Source organism: Patagioenas fasciata, chromosome 14 (assembly GCF_037038585.1).
Source record: "Patagioenas fasciata isolate bPatFas1 chromosome 14, bPatFas1.hap1, whole genome shotgun sequence".
Taxonomy (NCBI): domain Eukaryota; kingdom Metazoa; phylum Chordata; class Aves; order Columbiformes; family Columbidae; genus Patagioenas; species Patagioenas fasciata.
Window position 1 is genome coordinate 11,142,286 of NC_092533.1, and position 23,520 is coordinate 11,165,805.

Here is a 23,520-nt window from a genome sequence, read left to right on the forward strand (position 1 = left end):
CACACTGGTCCAGTTTATTCCAGAACAGAAGCCCGAATTCATCCAAGCTGTCACCATGAGCATACGCTAACGCAGAAGCATACACACAGCAAAAAATAAACCCCTTTGAACATACAAAGACAACCCTTAGTCAACCAGAGGAGCTGATCATCCCAAAAGCAACGTTTACAACCCAAGTCAGGTAAACACACCTTCAGTCACCAGAAAATGAACAGTGGAATTGTTTCTGAAAACGAGAAAACAACACAGTAGACAAACAGGTACATGCACCCCATGCTCTTGGGACATCTTCATGCCCCTATGACTTCACCTGGAGAAGAAGGAAAAAAACCAGCACCCCTAAGCTTGCAGAAACACCTTCTTACAACACTTGCCAGCATAACCCAAGCATAAAGAAGCATTTTTACTCTAGTGTACCTACGCACACAGAAACCATGGCAAGAAGTCAACATACTCCTCCTGCCTCAATGAAGAGCTCACCCTGTCTCCACAGAACAAGCGGAGGAGCAGGGTCTGTCTCAGCCCTGTTGGGTCAAGCCCACAGGGAAGAAGACAGCAGACATCCATGGCTTCCAGAGGGAAAACTGCCACATGTATTGTCTGGCATGTACCCTTGGAAATACAAGAAATACTCCAAGTAAAATCAAAGGATTCACCTGATCAGCTGGCAAACTAGTACATGGTAAAAAGGCACCACGTGATTCACTCGCTTCAGCCTCTTCTCCAAATGATTTCTAACTTAGAGGAAGGATCTGAGAAGCTGGAAGGGGAACTAAGCAAGCAACTGTTCCAAGGGCAGATGAGTGAGGCAAGAGACCTCAGGCCATCCTCAGATAAGCCCTGCCATCCCAGGGCGAGGCAGCGGTGTTGCCGGCTGGGAGGAAGCCGAGCGCGCTGACAGCACCAGCCTCGTGATGTCCACTGAGGGCAGCGCTACCTCGTGACGCCGAGTTCTCAAGTCAGCACAAGATCCCAACCCGCATGGGAGATGCTATGTGAAAGGGTCACCCTTAAGCTATGTCAAGGACATGCTGGATCTTTTAGCAGCAACACGTGCCTACCTGGAGAAGCACTGGGAGACCTATAGAGAGGTGTGATGGAAAGTGTAGAGTGGCCCCTTCTGCAGAATGTCTCAAAACCTTCTCTGTGCTCCAGAGGTGCTTACTGGAACCTATTAATTTGTATGTCTCTGCTTCCAAGATGAAAGTTGACAGAAAGCACTGGAAGGTACATAAAAGCTCAGATGACAGGAAATGCAAAACAGAATTTGGCAAAAAGTACTGCGGAAAACAGCAATATATTTCAAAATACACACCAAAGTCATCACAGCGATAGAGAAAACCACATAAATCAAAGTGAAATATTTATTAAAACTTGCTACACTCAAGTTAATGAATACAACCAAAAAGCCAAAAACTCTTCCAGAGATATTACAGAAAAGATATTTTTTTTTTTTATAAAAAACAAAACCAAGGAACATTAAAGAGCAGATATGAGCTTAATGAAAACAGAAGAACATTGCAGATGTTTAAGAATTTGAATAATCTTAAAAAAATACGGGACAAAAGCTTTTAAAATCCATCAGATAACTAGACATGATGAAAGGCTGGAGCTATTACAGAATGAAGTCCAAGTAAAGCTCTTTTTGAGGATAGACTTTGAGTTAGTAAAATTCCAGAATTTTTATGACTATCAGTGAAAGACTTACAGAATGCCAGAAGTGAACAACTATCAAAACCCACTGTTTCATTAATAGCACTTGTTTGCTGTGGAAGGTTAATTCAGTAAGAATTTTGGCAGTGTTTTTGTCAGTTCAATTGTTGAAGCTCTCTCTCAAACCTTGGACTTGACACCGCTGGCTCTGAACTTCTTTGGTGTCTCATGGAGCCATTCCTTAAAAATGGAAAGCAACACGGCAATCTGTGGTGATTACCCCTGCTCGGAGCCCAGGAGGAACAAATGCAAAACAGTCCCTGTAGCAATACCACATCATTTACGTCACCAGTGCCAGCCGTCTTCAGAAATAATGCGAAAACTTACCAAGAAGTTTTGTGGGTAAAACTTTGACTGGAAAAAAATCTATGTAAAGACAACTTTCATGTTCCTCCTTCACATTACTCCAGCCTCCAACTTAAAAAGCCCCCAGCTACACGTCATTAGATGTCTCTTCGCAGTTTATTTCAAGAAATTAGCTCCCGTTTCAAGAGGCAATTACGCCTTTGTAAGAAAACATATCGCATTTTTACTGTGCAAGAACAATAACTCTGCAGAGGAACTGGCTTGTGAAGCATCTTTGTATCATGCTGCCCATTTCCAACGCTAGGTTTATTGCAATTCTCTTGATGAATCCTGCTGCCAAAAATTATGTGAAAGGAAACAAATCTCAGGATGCCATTTAAAGTCACTGCCACGGAGAATAGAAAGAGTCTGGGCTGATGGGGGACACTTGCCTCGGCAGATTTCAGGAAATATGACTTTGCAGCCAGCCTTATGCCTTTCATCTCAGAAACCTGGCAAGCTATTCTCTCAATAAAGGTACAGCACATATTACAGAAAGACCCCAAGAAAGCACATTTCCAGGATGACCAAAAATGGCCTTTCCATAAATCAAGAAAAGAACATTTAAAGTTATTTATTCCTGTACCTTCCCACTTGGAAAACTCCACTTGTCCTTGGAAATACCCAGATAACCAGAGCAAAGCCCCGAAGGAAGAATGTGCCCAAAGATACTCCACACTGCTGGTAAGATTCAAAACTGGAAGGGGGTTCTTTCAAGCTTGAACAATCACCACACAGCTGTACCTCTACAACAGGTGCTTTAACAAGAGCAAAACAAAGTTTGCAAACATCAGTGGAATGCCCCTGGGGGTGAGATGGTTCTTCAGAGCTCAGTAGATTAAAAAAAAAAAAAAAAAAAGACACACCAAAACTTTTATTGAGCTGTAGTGTAAAAAGAGCTCCAAATTAATAACCCTTCTACCCCTGAGCTAGGTGGGAAAGATGTTAAGAGACACAAGGAAACAAGTACTTGAACTTTAGACAGAAGATGCAAAGAAACAGAGTTGCCCTCCTACATACAACCCCAAAATGTACCAGCCCAACAATTCAGTATTACAGGACCATCCCACTCCCTCTGCAATAGTTAACAGTGCTCCAAGCCCAATTACGATCTCAACAGCCACACTCTAGGCAGGAGCTCTGCTGCAGTCCTTACAGCTGTATTTACCATTGGAATTACTGCCTACACAGCTTCACAACAAAGATATAAATCCCGAGACCTCTCTGTAATCTACTGAGCTTTGGGCTCATTCTACTGAGCCTGTTTTGAAGAACAAAAAGCTGGTTGATTGATCAGTGGCTTAGCAGAATTAGCCCTCTTGTCCAAAGCACTGAAGCAGACCCCTGAAAGCCAGATAAGAAACTGGTATGGTAATGTAAACCTGCAGTGGAATACTTCCTGTGCCCACTTAACATTTAGCAGAAACATGCGGCTGCTTCTGCTTAGTTTAAGGAAGTTTTTGTAAGATTGTTTCCCTTTTACTGGGGAAATTGATCAGAAAATTCTGGAAGAGGGATAAGCAGTTGCTGTTTAAAAGTGTATCTACAGCACACGACTCATATGAACAGCTTCATGTGTTTTTACAACAGTGATACTTTGATTCTAAAAATCTAGAAAATCACATACCTGAAATCTCATATTGCTCATACTGTAGCAGCCTGGACTGAGCTCTCCTGTCACCAGCAGCACCAGTGCCAGATGCCACAATACGGCCAAGAGCTCCTATTTATAGTAAAAGTTCCCCGCAGGGAAAATCCACTCACGTGAGTATTATTTGTAGTAGACAGTGGGTACTCTACACCTTGGAGCTTACGGGTTTGTCTTTTCTCCAGAATACTTGGAGGTGTTTCTGTGTTTCCTGTAAACAGATTTTACCACTAAAATTTTGAATGTTCTTGCTCACCATGAAAATGTCGAGCTGTACCAAGAGATTTCAGTCTAAGGGCCAAGTTGGCCAATTGCCCTCAGTTAAACTGAAGAGCTAAAATGCTAACACGTAGTGGATCTATTGTGATTTCCTAAGGGTTCTTCTGTAAAATAAACTGCTTATGTACCTATTTTAAAAATATGACAAACTGGGACATTAGCAAATAGCAGTTGCTGCCTTACTGGTCACTTCATTAGAACTGTTCACCTCTAGTTCTAAGGGATTTTACACAGTCTAGCTAGACCCAGACACATAAAATTTCACACACCCACAGCACAGAATGAGATCCTGGGCAGGAAAAAACAAAACCAAACCAACAAACAGTGTAAGCTCAGATTAAGTAGAATTTACATCCTGGTAAATTTTTACAATAAGCCTGACAGAAATGCAAAATACATTCAGAGGCAAAAAAAAAAAAAAAAAAAAAAAGAATAAGCATTAAAATAATCCTTAAATGTTCTGCTATACTGATGTCACTGCCAGAGTAGCTGGGCTTTTCTCTCTAAGTATTCCCAAAACGTATTAAGAGAATTTATGGGGTTTTTTTAAGATTGTTCTGCACAGTCTCCTCAGTAAGATGACCAAGCTTTCAGAGCGAAGAGAGTGAGAAATAGCAGTGGTCAGAATATTTGGAAAACATTCAATTATATAGGATACAAACAGATAATAATACATGAATCCATAAATATAACTTTGCCCCAATGAAACTGACGAAGCTGTTGCCTTCAGGTTTACTGGAACCAGGAACCATCTAAATATCCAGAGTACATGTTTCCAGTTTCTAAAGAACCAGCTGTAATAAATTACAGTCTTTATTTTGTGTATTATTCAAAAGTTTCAGTGGTAACTGATAAAACCATACATAGTGAGGATTAACTAAAGATTTATCCCCATTTGGAAAATGAAAGGAGTCATTAGGCAACATGCCTAGAAGGCATCTGTGTTAGTCTTCAAAAAATAGTATGTGGCTCTTCTAAGGAAGAGTCACGTCTCCCAACCCCCCCGAGAGCCTCAGTCAGAAGCGCCACCAGCCTCCTCCTGCGATTTTACACCCGTGGGTCCACCAAAAAGAAAAAAATTGCAAATTCACTAGTTACCCATTGACAGCGCACATCACAGACTGAGGCAGCACTGCATAAACGGAGGAGGCTCAGAGCAGACAGTGCGACACATCTCTTTTAAATTTCTCGTCCAGGTTGGCACAGAACAACGCAGGTGAAGAGGGAGGAAGAGGCCTTGCCAAGTACTCACACTAACTCTGCTCAACACAGGCATGATCCCCATGTTTCTGCCCCAGGGTCTGTCCTGCAGCTGTTGAATTAACCATCACTCTACAAATCCACCACTAACAAATGTCTTAACAGGGTGGAAAAGGAAAGGCAGAGCAGTCCCAGTGCCCCCTCCCCACCAAGGGGTCTGATCCCAGTATTAAGCTGATTTAGAAAATAAGATGACACAGACATCATTAAAACATTTTGTCTCTTGAAAAAGGAACCACCTTTGCAGTAAATACCAGAGAGATGTGTGAGCAGCTGTGATCAGTGTCTGCAAAAGGTGGTACCAGCAGTGAAAGCACTGGATTTCAGGTAGAGTCCAGGAGTGTGCCCTGACTCTTTAGGGACACACAAAAAAACGTCCCAAATCAATATTTTGTGAAAACCATGATGTTTAAATTACTGCAGATATACTCTTAACCACCTAAATTGCTAAATTGTATCACTGGATTAAGACAAAAATGACACCACATAAAATGAAGCCCATCAATCAGAGATCTCCCTTTATAGAGCAACCCAAGGGCTGATCATTTGTAGGTAATAAATTTGAAGGCAGTGGGTGGGAGGAGAGCTTTACCGCATTGTTAGAAGTGTTTCAAGTGCATAACTTACTAATGAAGCAGATTGTATTTGCATCCGAGTCACCAACTCTGCGCTTTAAAATTATTTTGCAGGTTACCTCTTCACACCACCAGCCAGGACAGGCACAGCCATCGCTTCCGAGCGTGATCATCACCTGCTCGTGGAGCAGCGCTTATTTACAGCCACACAAACTACCTGCTTCCAAGCAAACCCCCGAGGAGGCGCTGGGTGGTTTCTAGGCCCTGGCGCAGCAGCCTCCAGCACAACCTGTCCCCGCACCGGGTCCCCGGCCAGGGCAGCGAACCGGAGCCGCCACCGACACCCCACCGAGGGCTCCGGTCACCCCACGGCCACCCACGTCAGGGGGACAGGGACAGGACCCCGGGGAAGGGCCGCCTGTTCTGCCTCCCCGTGTTGTGCTTGGCACCTCTCGGCAGATCCAGTTTTGTTGCGGTTAGAGCGTGACAAATTTCACGAGAAACCCTACACCTCTCTGGGCAGCGGCCAAAACTTCGCGTTTTCTCTCCCTTTCTTCCACGTTTCTGAGGTGGGTCCCTGGGGATCGCCAGCCTCCCGCTCTCATCCCCCCGGGCCGGCCCACAGCATCCCCGGAGGAGTCGCGGGAGGCCGGGGCCCCACAGCCTGCCCGGGGTGGGCCGCCGCTGATCGCGACCAGGAGACACCGACAAGAAGGCGGCGAACGGCCGACCTGGGGCTGAGTCCCGCTCCGGGACGGAGAGGCCGTGCTGAGGGGAGGCAGCCCGGGGAGGGGAGGCACGACCCAGCCCTGAGAAGCGGCAGCCGGGAGGTGGGGGCAGCGCGGCGGCCCCGACGTGGCGGCCCCGAGGGGCTCCCGTCCAGAGCCCGCACGAGGGGCCCAGGCACCTCATGGGCCCCGGGGCTCCGTGACGGGGGACGGACCCCGGGGCCAGCGGTACGTGCTCAGGGGGAGCCGCGCCAAGGGGCCCCGCTGTAGCACGGTCGGCTGCCGAGGAGGAAGGGGCTGCGGCCGAGGGTGAAGGGGCTGCCGCCCGCTCTCCTCCGGGACAAGGCAGGCGGCGGAGGGCGGCGGGGAACTCGGCGCAGAAGTTCGGGGCAGGGGAAGGAGGGCGGCCCCATCCCGGCTACCTGAAGACACAGTCGTCCCGGGCGTCCCTGGCCGGGGAGATCAGCCCGTGCTTCTTGTTGAAGAGCTTCTGGAACAGGGTGGGAGGCATCTTGGGACGCCGCCGCTGGCCCCCGCCGCCGAGGCGCTGGGCTCCGCGCAGCGCCGTCCCCTCGGCGCGGCTAGTTCCGCCCGCCCGGCTCCATCGGTGTCACAGTCATATGACAGACATTAGTCACCCGCCGCTGCCAGCAGGGGAGGGCGGCGGGGCGGGACCGGCCGGGCGCTGCGACGGCCGCTCATTGGCTGCGGCCGCGGCCCCACGTGGGGAGCGGGCCGGGCCGGGGCTCCGCGGCCTCCCCGCCCGGGGAAGCGGCGGTGGGGGAACGGGTGAGAGTGAGGGGCCAGGGGCTGCTCCCCGCGGGCCTCTGCGGGGACCCGCGACCGCGCAGGGGCAGCAGAGCCCAGGTATTTCCCCTCGGGGCTGGGCAGCGAGGGGCGGTGATAGCACTCCGCTGTTTGCTTCTTCAGAGGGAAGTTGAAGACACAAGCAGCAGAAAGGCGAAAAGAGGTCAAGGTCTGGGCATCTAATCGTTGCGGTACACAGCACTTCAGGGACAGGGGGCTTCTCTTACCCCTAAACCTAGAAAATCCAGCTCTAGCTGCCTTTCTTCCTCCCGTGTACCTGCCTGGGTACACGAAATGATTCAGAAGTGCACTCGATTCAAAACCTACACAGAAGGTGGACTATGTGTATTTGCATGCACAGGAAACCATCATTGCAAATAAAACATTAACATAATCATGCAATCATTTTGTTTGGAAGAGATACCCAAGATCATCGAGTCCAACCATAACCTAACCCTGGCACTGAACCATGTCCTAAGAACCTTGTCTGTATGTCTGTTCAACCCCTCCAGGGATGGTGACTCCACCACTGCCCTGGGCAGCCTGTTCCAGTGCCCAACAATTCCTTCCAGGAAGAAATTTTACCCGATGTCCAATCTGAACCTCCCCTTGTGCAACTTGAGGCCATTTCCTCTCATCCCATCACTTGCTACCTGGGAGCAGAGCCCGACCCCCTGGCTCTAAGCTCCCCTCAGGCAGTTCAGAGATCAGAAGGTCTCCCCTCAGCTCCTGTTCTCCAGCTGGACTCCCCAGGTCTCTCACCCGCTCCCATCACACTTGTGCTACACATAATACCCAGCAGGTGAATCCACAACAAACATATAAGCAAGAAAAGAAAAAGTGTGGTAGACTTTATAAAATCAAAAAAAGCTTTGCATTTTTCAAAACTCTTTATTAGTAAATATTTACGTGAGATGGAAACACTGGTAACATTTAACAGTCTCCTTCAATGTCTCCCTGTTCAGAGACAACAGTCCTAGAAGTTTAATTAGGAACTGACAAAACTGACTCATCTGCTTTCCCTAGAGAATGGAATTAAACTAAAACAGTGTATGATGTAAGATTAAATTAAGCAGATTGTTTTAGAAAGGCGTAACTTAGGGCAGCTGTAACATATCTATATAATGGCTCCTTCCAATCAGCTGTCTGTAGGAACTTCGTTACTAGCCTACTAGGAGTTGAAGAGAATTCTAATAGAAAATAGGAATTAACGCTTAGATGCATCTTTTTCCTCTTGTTGTGCATGGAAGATACACCTGCCTGCCATACATTTACAGATGACAAACCTTTACACCTTTTTGCCCTGCGAAAGCTTCCTAGCTTCAAGACAGGCATGTGAATTCTCTGCAAAATAAAAAGTCCTCAGGGAAGACTATGAAAAAAAATGGCCAGGATATACAAATTCACAATTTACAGCACTGCAGATTTAGCTAATCTCAAATACAGTACAATGCAAGATGCTGGGGTCCCCTGAAAAGTAAATATTAACCTGTTCCAAAACCCATAAATTAATAGCGAGTGATTCTGCTAGGCCTGACTGACATACCTTGATCAAGGGAGTGGAGGATGGATAGCCTGAGAAAAAAAATGGATAAATACAAGTTCAATCATTAATTTTCTTGGAAAAACCTCCCTGTAGGTAAATCTTTGTACCTACACAAAGAATCTGAATTCCAACTTATGTGTCCATTCAGTATGCCTTGTCTTGGGCCCCAAACCTGTCCTTTCTGTAACTAAAGCAGAACCATTTGAGTGTAACAGCTGGTACACATACCCCTATAGCACTCTGGTGCAAGAAGCATCTTTCATCATCTGCAAGTACTTCAAGCCAAAGGTTCCTAGGAGTAGACTTCAGATAACAAAAAGAACTGAACAGTGTTAATGACAAACCTCTTACAGATTTCTGTATAATACATTTACTAAACATGTGCCTACCATGCACAATTCCTAGTGATAAAGTCTTATCACAGCTCTTGCACGGACTGACTCACTATAAGAGATTCCATTCAAGCCATTGCAACTTCCTCATGTCTGGGCTGTGACAGAGCAGCCCTATGACAGGGAACAGATTTATCTCTTGAATCACTGCACAAATCAGCCCTTCTGTCTGATCCGTTAACCGGCTGTGACCCATAACCTTTATCCACTAATATGGAAGAGCCCATTTCCACTTTGAATGCAATGTTATGTAGTCATTCTTCAGTTTAACACCAAAACATGGGAAAATGCCTTCCCTTTGAGAAACACAGAACAAGAGTAGATATTGTTACAGCCTCCAAATGAATAAAATTTCCTTCCCTGGGGCAGAGAGCTTGCCTGGTAATTAATTACACTTTCTCCAAGAGTCAGACAAAAGATGAAAATAAGAAGCAGCGCTTTCATAACTGAAGGGAAGGACAAGAGAGACTGTGGTTCATGATAGTTCTGTCATCCTATATTGCCTCATCGCATCAAGAAAAACACAAAACTCAGCAATATTCAGACTACTACAGCCAAATCCAGAGCTACATGCCATATTTTCTTCTCTTGTACTCTCCAGTTAGTTTGTCAGTATTAGTCTGTCTCTTGTATAGAAACTACAAAAGGGTTTGAGGCAAAATGAGTGTTTTTTTCCTAAGACTCTGAAATATCCTTATGATAAACACCTCTTTTATTCTGAACTTGAACAACCGTACCTTACTCGATACAGAACTTTCAGTTTTGCTTAAAGCACATCAAAGAGCTCACCTCTATCTCCTAGGGGCTCTAGACTGCATAATTACTGGTGGCTTGGTATTTGCAAGAGCAAGGATATTGATAATTAGAAGCATACCCAAGAGGACTCCAAGGAGTTATTGGCAGAGTTCGTTCTACTAATGCTTAAAGGAAAATTAACAGCATCCTTTATAACCTTGAGCCATATTGTATGTTTATACAATACTTGTTCATAGACTAATCCAGCTGCGTGTATTTACAATTCCTTCTACCCCAGAGCAAAGGGAAAAGGCTCAGGGTCTGAACTTTCACAGGTATTTTCAAATGTAGTTAAACTAATTACAGCTGAGGATTTTCTAAGTCTTCTTGTCATGCACTTTTTGGAAATACAGAACTATTTTCCAGGGTATGAATATTCTGGGTGATAATACCAAGAAACAAACTCAGACTTCAAGTGGTTTGGAAAGCCATAGTGCCATTTTAAAAACATTGAAAAACTTCCATTCTGTCTACAAAAAGAGTCTGAGCAAGGGGTGCTGTAGTGAGAACACTGCAAGGATCCAAATTACTTTAGCCTGCAGTAAATTCAAGTGGAGAAAAACCTCTGTACTTGTCAGTGTTTTCTGAGGCGTTTGGCACACTGCTGAAGAACAAACTTTATGGATTAACAATTCACAAGCTGAATGGGAAGCACTGGGAATCTAACCTCTGTGCCAGGCAGTGTAAGCAGGAACCTGAAAATCCAGAACACCAATATCGAGCTCTTGAGACAGTTCAGCTACAACAGGATTTTTTCTACCCCTATATTCACATAAGGTACCTACTTCCTCGGTGCAAGTCTGAAGCCGTTAGAAGAAACTAAGTGGCTGGGTAGTGGATGTGTCTACAATGGCGACAGTGCTGATCACAAAAAGTCACCTTGCAGTGACAGGAGGGTGAAGACGACCCATATTCGTGTTTAGAAATCCATTTACAGCAGAACACACAGAGTCCTGTGCCTCCAAAGTTCTGCAGACCTAAGCGTTCAGGGAGTTTAACGGTGGCGTACTATTGATTTCTGAGTCACCAAGAGTACGTGGATGCTTTACATACCCTTTTTCAGGACTTGTAGTTACCCTTATAAACAGTATCAACACTTCTTAACTCAAGTAGGGATCACATCTTTAGATACTAACACTACTAGAGAAATCTAGAAATCTTGGCACAGCAAGAGCCAAAAATATTTCCATTAATGCAATTTGGTCTGCTGTTCTCAAGTCACACTTTGTTTTTTGAAGCTGAATGAAGAATCATCTTTATGGAGTCCTTACAGAGAAATGCCCACAGTAAGATCTAGTTGCTTGTACAAAATAATTTAATATTAAGTGCCTGAGTAAAGTATTTGCAAGCTTACTGCAAAGCACCATACTAAATTTCCAACAGTGTATATGCCAAAGAGGTACGGCCATTAATTACTGGTTAGTATTGCTGTTTCACTTTCCTGCCACAATATCAAGACAGTTATTTCTTCTGTTGAAATCTCCTGCTGAAATCCATAAATCTCATTTGTGTTTACAGCAGATCCAATTTTTCGTACTTGTAATAACATCTGTGGAAAGAAGCGATATGTTAAATACCATCGGTAAAGTGGCACATTCTTAAGTGTAAGAGAAAGCTCATTGATCTGACAAGCTGTTTAGATGTTCAATAGATACCGTGCTATCATGTGTTTGGAGGAATCTGAATCTTGTAGGTCAACTGCCAGTGAGAAGAGAACAATAGTTTTGTGTGCTTACACTCCTAATGACAAAGGGCATCACCCCCGCACCTATAGGCAGTCAAATTCCTGATTCCCAGACTCCTCTAGAAAAGCAGCAACACAACAAAACTTGTGTTCTGACACTAACACTTGCTGATTTCAGAGATCCACTTGCTATCAAGTACAACCTATGTTCTATATTACCACAGTTCTCTCAAGCACATAACTTAATATCCTTGTCATCCTTGTTCTTTATTCTGTACAGAAGCATCACATGACTGTCATTAATTAACACAAACACACTTAAAAGCACTTCCTTGCATTCTAGATGCTCTATGTAACTCGAGCTATAACAACGTAGGAGAGTAGTTGGACCAAGGAAACTGCAATTCCCTTGAAAATTTGTGTATATTTGGTATTTTTGAAAGTGATTATGCTTATACAGTATCTCTGTATTAAATTAAAACAGCATAAATGACAAATGCAACTTGCAAAAAACATGCAGACTTTGTCTGCAAAGAACTCCATTAAACTTAGGAAGACATATGCCATCCAGTGGCACGCTGAGAAACTTCAAGAGAGGTGGGAAAGGGAGGAGACTTCACCTCTGTGGCAGTGACAGGATAGTGTTGTACACAGTTCTCATTTTTGTTTAACAAAATCTAGGAAGTGAAGAAAGGAGCTTCCCCTATGTTAAGGGGAAAGGAGAAAAGACCAGAAACCTTTAGAAAGAAACTGAGAGTCTTTAGAGAAAAATATACCCTAATACTTGAACTACTTTCAGAGTGAAAAAATACTGGATGCTAAAGAGCTCAGTTTAGCTGAGCAAGATACAAAACACATCCATGGCTGAAAGCTGAAGTCAAGACATATTCACCCTAGAAATAAGGCACAGGATACCCATTTACTAAACAAGCTGCTGTCTTTTCTAGGGAGTCTCCATACCAGTAGTAAAGCTCAAAATTGTATTTAGGAGTAGCTTCAAAGAGGTGCAGACATTCCCAGAGAAATGCCCACAATAAGATCTAGCTGCTTGTACAACTAGCATCTCCTGGCCTCAATGATCTAGCCTATGAAATGGCTGGATTGTGTTAATTGCTATGCTGAAGATCCTTGGAGGAGAAAACAATCATGTAGTTTGTCAGTGAGGTTCTGTTGCACAAGAACACTGTTAAGTCAGAAATTGGAAGTTTTCAGTGTGTTTTACTTTTTAGCCTTAAGATTCTTCTAAATATTCATACTTAAAAAAACAAAACAAAACCAAACCTTTAAACACTGAAATAGCCAATTCCCATCTGCACAGTGAACCCATTTTATATTCAATTACCTTCGGGCACTCCTTCAGGAGGGCTGAATGCCTTTGTGTTAACTGGGATTTGGTGAGGGCTGGGAGGCCTCCGGCATGGTGAAGTTCTGACAATGCAGCAGATTTCTCGTCTGCCACACAGAGGCTGAAAAGATTATTGACATTTCATTTGCATGGTTATTTCCATTGAAGAAATACTCTTTTAGGGAAATTTGAGATGGCATGCAGATTTCAAGGGATGTCATTAGAAATGATTTAAGACTACCTGTGCGTATTTAACATGCTATTGAATAGGGTGATAGAAGGGTTCAAAGCTTAAAAATTCTCTCCAGCTGTTTGTAATACTGCAAGGCTTAAATATATAGTACATTACATATTAACATACTAAAACTGGATTTAAAGAATGCAATAGAATTAGAAGCTGAAAAATATTCTTTTATTCTGGACTTTGAGGAATAATTTCTTTTTCTGAGCTCAGAGATGCAGGAAAAATTTATTCCAAATTTACATATGGCCCAATTAAGGCTAGGGGGTGCTGTTTTTACATTAGGAGATATTGTAAAAATACAAAACAGTTACCTAGGTTTTTTGTTATAGTTTAACTGTCCAGCTAATTGAATTTAGCATGTAGTTGTGCACTGCTGCAGAAGCATAGCTTTTGAAAAGCTATACTTTTGAAAAGTATCAGGGCACTCACATCTTGCTCTGCAGGCTGAGCAGAACCAAGATTTTCTAGGACTCTATTTTCCTCCAGGATCAGCAAGGTGGGACTTGTTTGCTAAACAGAGAATAATTCAGTATCAGTTTCCAATTCTTTGCTGTTTATTATTAGTCCTGCAGTATTCCCCTAGCACACAATACTATTTATAACAACTCCAGCTAGAATTATTAATAGTTCTTAGGGTTTAGCTACTGAATTCCTGTCATTCACTTTTTTTTGGTCTTATGCTGTCTAAAATTAAGACAAAGAATCAGTTTACTGCAGCACAGAACACATGTTTCAGGTCCCCTTTGCAAGTAGGGCATAAAGCACTTCCTACCACTTCTCATATTTAATTGTCACTCTTGTCATGATTCAGAACTCTCACTTCAGTTTTATGCTTTTGCTACTCAGCAGGACACAACGGGAATACTCACCACCGCCGTATCTCTCTGTTTGGTTGGTGGTACTTCTGCCATCGACCCCTCTGATTTGGCTGACGTGTTTCCTGGAGCATCAGGCTGACCTTCTTCAAACATATTACGTTTTTTTTGTTTTTCCTTACACTTTGGCCGTTTGGTTTCAGCAGTCCGACTGCCAGGCTAAAGGGCGAAACAATTAAATGTTGTGTTATGAAGCGAATCTCTGTAGTATGGTAAGCACTAACAAAGAGTCCCGCTGTCATACTCGAGCTCTACACAACTGACTTGGTACCACTAACACGGTCAGTCTGAAAACCAGCGAGCTCAGGGGCACCCGTGACTATTTCTGCTGTCAGTTAGAGGCAAGCTACAGCTTCCCTCTCTGCTAGTGCCTGCAGGCTCCCTTTCCAGGGAACCACTACACTTCCAGGTGGAGTCCTCCACCTACTCAAGGAAGGAGCAAGTCATCTACGTTACAACCTGGCTGATTTATTAAGGATCTTTCACCTTTCTTGCTGGTCCTAACGGCGAAGAACAGCGCATACCCGTTTTTAGGTCTGGAGTTCTCTCTCTTGCAGCTGTAATTTTACAGACTTTTTTTCCTGTGATAAATTTCCAACAAATTAATTAATTTTGAGACAAAGACCACAGCTACTCTCCAACCCATGTCTTACAGGATGGTTTTCAAAGAGGGATTATTCCAAAGCCACCAATGTAAACACACTTCCCCCCTTCAATATATTCCTCATCTCCCTCTCCCCACCAACAGAGCTGCTTCAATCCTCTCCCTTTCCTTGAAGAAATGAGGTTGCTCATTAATCTGATGTTCAGCTGGCTATTCACCTCTAGACACACATTCTGTGTGCCAGTGGCAACTTCTGCTGCTCTCACAGTCCAAATTCAGAGGGGGAAAATTCTGCGGTACCTGGGCCACAGCCAGAACTGCATCAGTCACAGTTCAGAACTGTAGTTACAGGAGGGACTTCTCATAGTATTGGTGGAGCTGATATGAAGTTCAAGTAAGGAGCATGACACAAACAGTTCTGTTCCTGGGTAAGTTAAATAAGAAATGCTAATTTTCATTCAGCATCACAGGTGACTAAATGGAAAAAACACAGGCTTGGGGGATTTTTTGGTTTTCTCCTCACATCTTAATTAGAACCAAGTCTTATTTACAAGGAAGATTTTCACTTCGCACTTCTAGATATCACTGAGTTTAGCCTGTGCCAAGGGAAAAATGATCCGGTGGAAGCCTGGTTCTGATATCCCATCGTCATTTAAGTTTGGGTAGAATATTCTGTTGTCTCACAGCTAGTACAACTGCTTCAGATCATATTTTACCTGTCACAGTAGTTGAAACATCTAATGATGAACTGTAATTGCAATTCAATGGTCTCTTTCTAGGAGAGGAGGAAAAAAAGTGAATCACTATTCTGAAAGAATGTTAATGTTCAAAAAAACCCAACGTATAAGGAAATCTTAGGAAGATACAGACTGAATTAAAAGGGGTAAAGCTCTTTTTAAACATATTGTCACTGAGTTACTTCATCATACTTTACAGTTTTCTGATAACTTATCATCAAGTCACACAGCTTATTCTGAAGATACTTCCAGTTTAAGATCTACAGAAGACATTCAGTAAAGTAGTCAGCACTGAAGTACAGTAGGACAGAACATATTTAAAGAAAATGCAGGAAAAAAAATAGATTCACAAGAAAATTCAGAATTAATTGTATAGAGATCTGTAACACAGCAAGATTGGGATAGATGAGTTATGAATGATAACATCCGCATGTAAGCCTGGAGACAGCAGCACAAGGGTTAAAAGAAAGGATACTGTTCTCAGAAAAACACTCATGCTACTCAGATTTTTCTGTCAGGACCTGAAGGCAGAACTGTGACAAGACCCTTCATTGTGACAAAACCACAGCACAGATGACTTGTCAGCAGAAAACCTGGCATCCTAACAACAGGAGGATGGCACGAGGGTTGCAGCAGGATCACATACATGCTGCTGCTTCCTGCTAGACACATGTTCCAAACAAGAAAAAACTGACAACAGCAGCAACTTGGCTCAAGATTTATGAAGGCCGAAGTTGGCAAGATTCTGAAACAAAGAAGTGTTCCATAATAGCTGATGATTTCTAAAGAACATGAACGATCTGCCCCAAACCCAGTTTGGTCCTGGGCAAGCACAGAATGCCAGAGACTTAAGGAGGACTTGACAGCAGGTGCCCCTCACACTCTGCACAGGCAATCCTGGCCTGACATGCAGGGCATGCGTCTTGATGCCGGTGACCAAGTGAAGTCTGACAGAGTAAGGGCAGCTGGATAAAAGCAATTTAGAGATTTTGTATATAAGTGTCACTATCCCCTTCCATAAAATTCTTCACCGAGTTTTCTTATATTGATTGCCCTACAAGCGCAAGAACAAAACAAAAGTCTATAAGGCAAACTCTTAACTGACTTAATGCACCAGTTTCAAAGTTAGTGAGGACACAGGTAACTGAAACTCAACAGAAGCGTTTGCAGGATCAGAGGCTTATTCATACTGGCCTATCTTTTAAATATCATTCAAAAGAGGAAAACCTGAACATTTAGGTGCAAAGAGTCTGTATGGTAGATTACCTTGTAGCGTATTGGTCTTGAAAATCCTCCAGTACAGGTTCTGAAAAACATAAGAGCTAAACTTTAAAAGCTGAGTAGACCAGACAATTTTTTAGTGCATGCTAAATTATAAAGCAAAAATACTACAAGCAAACACAGGGAGCTGTTCCCCATTATGCAGACATGCCTTAAATTGAATGATCATTACTTATTTCATGCAGGTTTGTTGCACTACAGTGAAATTTGTTTATGCACATATTCTGAAGTATTGTAGAAAAGAATTACCTGATATCGGTGAAAGACTTGAGATCTGGGGCATCTTATCTATGGTCACTGCTTTGCTGGAGTCCAGAAGAGTAGAGTTCTTATATTTGCCAGGGTCCACAGCATCAAAATTACTTTTTTCTGGACATAAGAGATATAAATCCAAGCTTTTTATACTGAAATTCATTGAGTTATTAAATTTGTGACTAAACTGAAAGCAATTGCATTTGCAAGACAAGAACTTCAAAGTAAAGTGAAAACACTGTCTTGGCTCAAACAGCCACAGAGTAGTTTGGGAGGAATTTGACTCAATGCAGATTTGTTGGTCATCCCCAATAAACAGCTTCTGCCAACAGCAAATACTTTAAATTTACAGAACAATTCAAATTACACCAGGACCTGATTGACTCTGGATTGGGTTGTCAGATACACAGTCCCCATGTTCAACACAGGTTGAACTGATAGCAAAGATCTGACCTGGCAAGTCACAGCAAGAGAAGCCACTAGTCTTTCTATTGCAGATAGTACCCCCACATTTTCTACATCACATAAAGCTCAAAACACCAGAAGTCTCACCTGAAATATTATTTCTGAATATTTCAGGGGATAAGCAACTGTTCAGGTTGTCACCAGAACCTGCGTTATAGTCTGCAGTTGAATCTTCATCTAAACACTGTAGGAGAAAGGTTGAAACACCCGTGGGAAGAGTCATTCCTGTACCTAGAGAAAGAGACAAAAAAGGCAGCGTGACAGATGCACCACCAAAAAAGAAGTATCATCTTGTACAAACCATCAGCATTTCCTTCTCCAAGTTTCATTCCTGTGGTGAGCTAAATATTGTCAAGTCAGTATCTTATACTGATTCATAATACAGTTAAAAACACAAAGGACATCCTGAAGCCAAATTTACACTACCATAAGCTCACTAAAGATACCTTCCTTGCCCAAGGCTCACTAGAAATACCTGAAGACTTGAGCCTCCAATTAGGTAATTCTTGCGCAGGTTTGTTTTCAGAAGAACAAATTATTTATCATGCAGTACAAGAACCGCACACTGGTACTTTTATAGAAATATAATTAAAATTATATAATGAATTTTACATTTCGCTTTTTAAACACATAAAAACATATTTAGTAATATAATGTGTTGCCATCATACTCACTTGAAGTCACTTCAGGATTTTTCAGACTTCCTTTACTTTCAAAGTTGATCATCAGGGATTCCTAAAATTAAATGACCAACACAAACAACCTGAGAAAACTGGATGGAGAGAGAGAAATGCAATTAAATGTATTCTCGCATAAGCAGATACTCACAAGCTTATTGTCTGCCACTCTACCACCTAAACATGCTATTCACTGTGTAATTTGTAGCAGGGTTTTTCATGCATCTTTAACAAATCTACAATCTGACTTATAGTTCTGAAATTCATAATGAATAGCTAATCATTTGATCCTACAGTCTTTGTTGGATGAGACTTCCAGTGATGGCACACGAACGTCAACTGAAGTTACGCATGAGATTGCAGTGGAGTACTAAAGTGCTCTGTCTTTAGATTTTTATTGTTTTCAGAGGCCCAATTCATGCTGCTTACTTTCAGAATCCTAGACCATTTATATAAATGCAAACGACTGTGTTGTGTACATAGTATATTCTATGAAATTAATAATTTCCAGGAAATGTAAATAATTGGCAGACGCTAAATAAGAGCTAATGGTTTTTAAAAACATAGCGTTATACCAGCATCACTTGAGCCCTTTGCCGTAGCAGATTTTGGTTCCAAGACATCTGGTGAATTATGTTCTTGCCACTGCAGTATTAACTTTCCTACAATGCTTCTGCTCAGTTATCTCAAAATACTTTGTTTCAGTTGTACTACCATGAGGAAGAGCACAACAGTGCCTTGCCAAAGGTCTGTGTTTGAACTACAAGCAAACAATTCTCTGCAATCACAGTCTAATGAGATATCTTCCATACAACACAGGTGCTAACAGCCTTTTCTCATTAAGGATAATTAGCATTGGTGTTTTCCCATGCTACCAATAGCTCCAACAGCTTTTTTTCTGGCCAAAGACACAAGAAAATATCACCAAAATACAGCACAGGTTTAGGCTTAAAAACGTGTGCACACATGCATACCTCATGGGAATATCTACTTTATTAGAAAAAGAATTTATTGTTTCATATTTCTTTGATTTAGCTTTCATAAATTACTAGTAAATAAAGAGCACAACAGCATTCCCACCTTCACGGATACAGTGCTTTCTTCCATCTTCTCTTCTTTTTTTTCCAAGTCTGTTGTTTCTTGGACATTCACTTGATTGCTGCAGTGGAAGAACAGAGCTAAGCTTGATACACTGCTCCAGAGGAAGGCAACAAAAAACTACAACATGTGTCTGACAAACATCAGTGGACTGAGAATTCAGGCTGCTATCTCCAAGGGACATGTCATGCAGACAAAAAATACAAATTCTTAGCTGGTTTTAATAATGGTGTATTTGAATGAGTTTTAACAGACCTTTGATTGCATGAATGGCTCACTTGGCTGACTTCATGATTTTCTTTAATTTTTGGTAGGCTTTTGACACGGGACCTTCCCTTCAGGCCTAGGAAACAAGTATTTAGGTCAGTAATTTTAGTTTTAATATTAGAATTTAGATTATTATTTCTAATGGCACACCTTTAACTGTTCCCCCTTTTCCATGCCCATAATAATTTTGAACCTGTTACCACAAACACTGTAACATCTGAATTGGTTTATTATTTTTACCTACGCTCTTTCCAAGTAGCATATCAACAAGACAAAAAAAATAGCAGACTTCGAGAAATTCCTGATGTGTTTTAGAAATATGTTGATTAAAAGGAAAAAAACAAACTCAAACACAACCACACTTTGGAAGTGACCTTTACATGGGTGCAGAGTAATTGGAATCTAAATCAGTTTTAAAAGGAGTTTATTAGGAGTCTCCTAAGAATTTCTACATAAACTTGTTCCCAGTGTATATAATCCTAAAGACCATGATGGCACAGTTACTTAGGAACCAGCAAATTTCAGAGACATGTTTTCTTATCCTAAACCCCACTTTATAAGTTGTTTAGGTTTGTGTTTTATTTTCAGTAGCCAGGAGCCAGACTTTCTAGAGTTACACTTTTGTGACAATCCATCCCCACACTGAAGGAATGGGTCTGAAGTCCTGCATTCCCCAGTGCTGCCCAGAGCCCTGTCCCAGCCTGGCTGAAACTCCCTGGGAGTCCAGGACCGGACGATGTATGAACAAGACTCAACCCAGGACTCATCCCTTTCCTCTTTCTCCGCAGAGTCTGTAAGTATGAGGAGCAAACAGACGTCAGCTGTGAGCTGCACAGAGTTGAGTACATGAGCACTAAACACCTACCAGAGCACAAGCCAGCAGGAAAGAACCAAGACAGACTTCAATTCATCATACCCTGTAGCAATAGCTTAAAGTCTTACATTTAAATTAACAAGATCGGTGTGGGACCAAGACATTCCATTCTTGTCTTCCCCATTTAATTTAGCAAGTTACACTATTACTGTCAGCCTTTACCTCAATCCCATACTTCCCCCTCTGACTGCATTTTTTTTCTTTAAGGTCTCAAATTCTTAACTCAAGATCAAGGAACAAGTTCAAGCAACTTTTCAAGCATCCTTTCAAAGGTGGGCAAGGGTTTTGTTGTGCCATTTCTAAAGGAATTATTAGATGGGGCAAGGGGAAAAAGGTACCTCATGAAAGGAAAACCCCTTTCTATTACTAGTTAACATCTAAAACAGAGGAAACGGTCCTGTTTCCAGGAGCTGCCTCCTTTCTCCACACCGCAGGGCATATGGGGAACAACAAACGGTTTCCCAAACCCACATAGACCAGCTCAGCTGGACACAAATGGTGAGAAACCTAACGCTGTCCTGCGGGGGATGGATGGCAGGACATTTAACAGACCACCATTGACACGAACCTTCCCCAGAAGGTGGCTTAACCTCACCCACTCCTCAAATTGCCATGAAAACACAAGTACTGGACTAAGCCCAGCACACGAGCAGACGCGCACCCCGGTGCTGCTCCCGCCGCCCGCCCTCAGCCCGGCCCAGCCTCCTCTCCCAGGACTCCGACACCGCCCGGCCCTTCACCCCGGGGTGCACAGGCAGCGGGAGGCAAAGCGCTTACTGCCGGGCTGCGGCCCAGGGGGGCCTGCGCTCCCGAAGAGGCGCCGCCGGCATGGCCGGGACACACCGGCCCGGCTCCCGGCCCTGTCCGAGGGAGCGCCCGGCAGCGGCGACGGACGCCGCTTCTTCCGCGGTTGCCTTCTGTCCTGGGAAGCGCCCTGCCGCCGTGGCCGCTCCATGCCGCACCGCGACCCCTCCGCAACCCCTGAGAGCCGAGACAAGACGAGCGGCTTCCGTGAGGAAACAAGAGCCGCCCCTCCCGCGGGCCGTGACCCCTCAGCAGCCCCTCCCGCGGGCCGTGACCCCTCAGCAGCCCCGCCCGCCCTGAGCCCGCGACCACCGCCCTTGGCCCCAGCGCGCATGCGCGGCGCGGCGGCACACGCGGCCGGCAGCAGGGGGCGCCGGGGGAGCGCGGCCGCCCTGGGGCGGGGGCCGGGGCGGGGATTCCCCGCAGCCCGGTGCCTTCGGGCCTGCGTGGGGGGAAAGGGACGTCCCCACGGGCAGCCGGTGCTGGGTCGGGGAAGGGCCGGGGAAGTGCCGTGACCGCGTCCTGCTGCGCCAGCGTGGGGACAGCGCGGAATCACAGAATCACAGGCTGGCTGGGGTTGGAAGGGGCCTCTGGAGATGATCCAGTCCAACACACCTCCTAACACAAGGTCACCAGAGCAGATCACACAGGATCACATCCAGATGGGTTTGAATGTCTCCAGAGAAGGAGACTCCACAGCCTCTCTGGGCAGCCTGTTCTAGGGCTTTGGCACCTCAAAGTAAAGAAGTTTCTCCTCATATTCAGATGGAATCTCCTGTGCCCATTGCCCCTCATCCTGCCATTGGGCACCACTCAACAGAGTCTGGTCCATCCTCTTGACACCTACCCTGGAGATAATTAGCTCATTGATGACATCCCCTCTCAGCTTCTCTTCTCCAGGCTGAACAGATCCAGCTCCTTCAGTCTCATGAGAAAGACGGTCCAGACCACTCATCTTCATAGCCTGCTGCTGGACTCCCTCCAATAATTCCTTGTCCTTTTTGAACTGGGGAGCCCAGAACTGGACACAGTGCTCCGGTAGCTGTGGAGGCAGAGGGAGAGCTGCTTGCCCTGTTGCCTTGTCAGCAGGTGAGCGGGCTGAGGAGTTTTGTGTTGAATTAGTGTAAATAAACGTTGAGGGCGGTTCTGAGCTGGCGAGGGTGCAGGGGAGCGGTCCCCAGGGTGACAGCGGGCACAGGGCTGTGGCCAGGGCAAAGGCATCTGGAGGCTGGTGACATGGACGAGGTTTCCTGGAACCAAACACGGGCCACTGGCGTCTGATACCAAATTAAAGTGTATCATTGCCCATAAATAATCCTGCCTGGTCCTGCTCCGCTACTGCTGGCCCTTGCTGGAGCTGTGCTGGATGCCGCTGCTCCCTTTCACTGGTTTTGTATAATATATATGCTAATGAATTTATTTTTATACTATCATATCTTACTGCCGAAATGGCTTCAGTTATATTCCTGTTACTGATCAGACTTCATGCTTCAACTTAACTTGACAGAGCAGGGGAAGCTCATTGCTTCATTAACACAAAAAAATTGAGATAATTCTTTGGCATTACAGGATTTCAAAGTGAACAGAGAGATGCAAGTGCATGCAAAAACTGGAATAGAGACTGAATGCTTTGAAACTTTATTGTTTTAGACATGTAGTCTGAAAAAATACTATGCATTCCCAATTGTCAATTCATATTAAACAAGCATATACATTTGGTTATATTATTATTGATTTAAAATAAAAAATGAAACCATTACAGAGACTGCTGCATCTTCAGAGAACTTTGCAATTTTTTTTTTGTAGATGATTGCCAAAATCAATCTCAGGTTCCAATATGCCTTTGGTTGTTATTTTATTTTTAACTGCTTTTCTTTTTGCAACACATTTAGTACAGGCACGCATTCTGAACGACTTCATACCCACTGTGAGGACAGAGTGCTGGAGTAACAACAGATATATAAAAGAGCTTTTATTGTATGTCTGTCTGAGAGAAAGCTTTATGAGCAGTTTTGAGAAACATGACAATTTAATTCTTTACAAAAGTCCCTGTAGATGACTATTTTATATACATGCTAATATACCAAAACTGAAAAATCTTTAATTACACTTAAGATTTTTTTTTTTTTTTTTACACAAATGCATATGTTTTATTTTAACCACTTCACTTTTGGTTGAAAATAGAACAGGCAACACTTATGAAAATGCCTCATTTGTTCCCTGCT

The 23,520-nt window shown here is 43.7% G+C and overlaps 2 protein-coding genes across 5 annotated transcripts in view; both read right to left on the reverse strand.

Moving 5' to 3' along the window:
- FNIP1 (folliculin interacting protein 1) overlaps nt 1-7,187 on the reverse strand; it is a 66,904-nt gene extending 59,717 nt beyond the window's left edge. For both annotated transcript variants that reach the window (XM_065848894.2, XM_065848892.2), the window contains exon 1: nt 6,971-7,187. In XM_065848894.2, the coding sequence (XP_065704966.1) occupies nt 6,971-7,059 (89 nt within the window). In that variant the 5' untranslated portion in view covers nt 7,060-7,187. The remainder of the gene's footprint in view (nt 1-6,970) is intronic.
- A 1,039-nt stretch (nt 7,188-8,226) lies between these two features.
- On the reverse strand, nt 8,227-21,629 carry MEIKIN (meiotic kinetochore factor). Of its 3 annotated transcripts, XM_065849114.2 has the most exons (13): nt 21,269-21,564; nt 19,606-19,693; nt 19,333-19,411; nt 18,250-18,310; nt 17,663-17,806; nt 17,108-17,227; nt 16,844-16,883; nt 15,557-15,615; nt 14,723-14,817; nt 14,231-14,395; nt 13,791-13,871; nt 13,115-13,238; nt 8,227-11,637 (listed from the first exon to the last, which is right to left on the reverse strand). In XM_065849114.2, the coding sequence occupies exons 1-13, from the start codon at nt 21,444-21,446 to the stop codon at nt 11,591-11,593; spliced, it is 1,281 nt and encodes a 426-aa protein (XP_065705186.1). In that variant the 5' UTR covers nt 21,447-21,564; the 3' UTR covers nt 8,227-11,590. The 3 variants fall into 3 exon arrangements, with proteins under 3 accessions (XP_065705186.1, XP_065705185.1, XP_071670869.1); XM_065849113.2 differs by lacking the exon at nt 13,791-13,871 and having other exon boundaries at nt 21,269-21,629; XM_071814768.1 differs by lacking the exons at nt 13,791-13,871; nt 14,723-14,817; nt 15,557-15,615 and having other exon boundaries at nt 21,269-21,562.
- Nucleotides 21,630-23,520: the final 1,891 nt, after the last annotated feature.

Coding starts and splice junctions, on each gene's coding strand:
- MEIKIN (XM_065849113.2), bottom strand. CDS start 21,629: ATGCGCGCTGGGGCCAAGGGCGGTGGTCGCGGGCTCAGGGCGGGCGGG. Junction 19,694..21,268: donor CCCTGGGCCGCAGCCCGGCA/GTAAGCGCTTTG, acceptor CTTGTTTCCTAG/GCCTGAAGGGAAGGTCCCGT. Junction 18,311..19,332: donor AAAGCACTGTATCCGTGAAG/GTGGGAATGCTG, acceptor ATTTAATTTTAG/GAATCCCTGATGATCAACTT.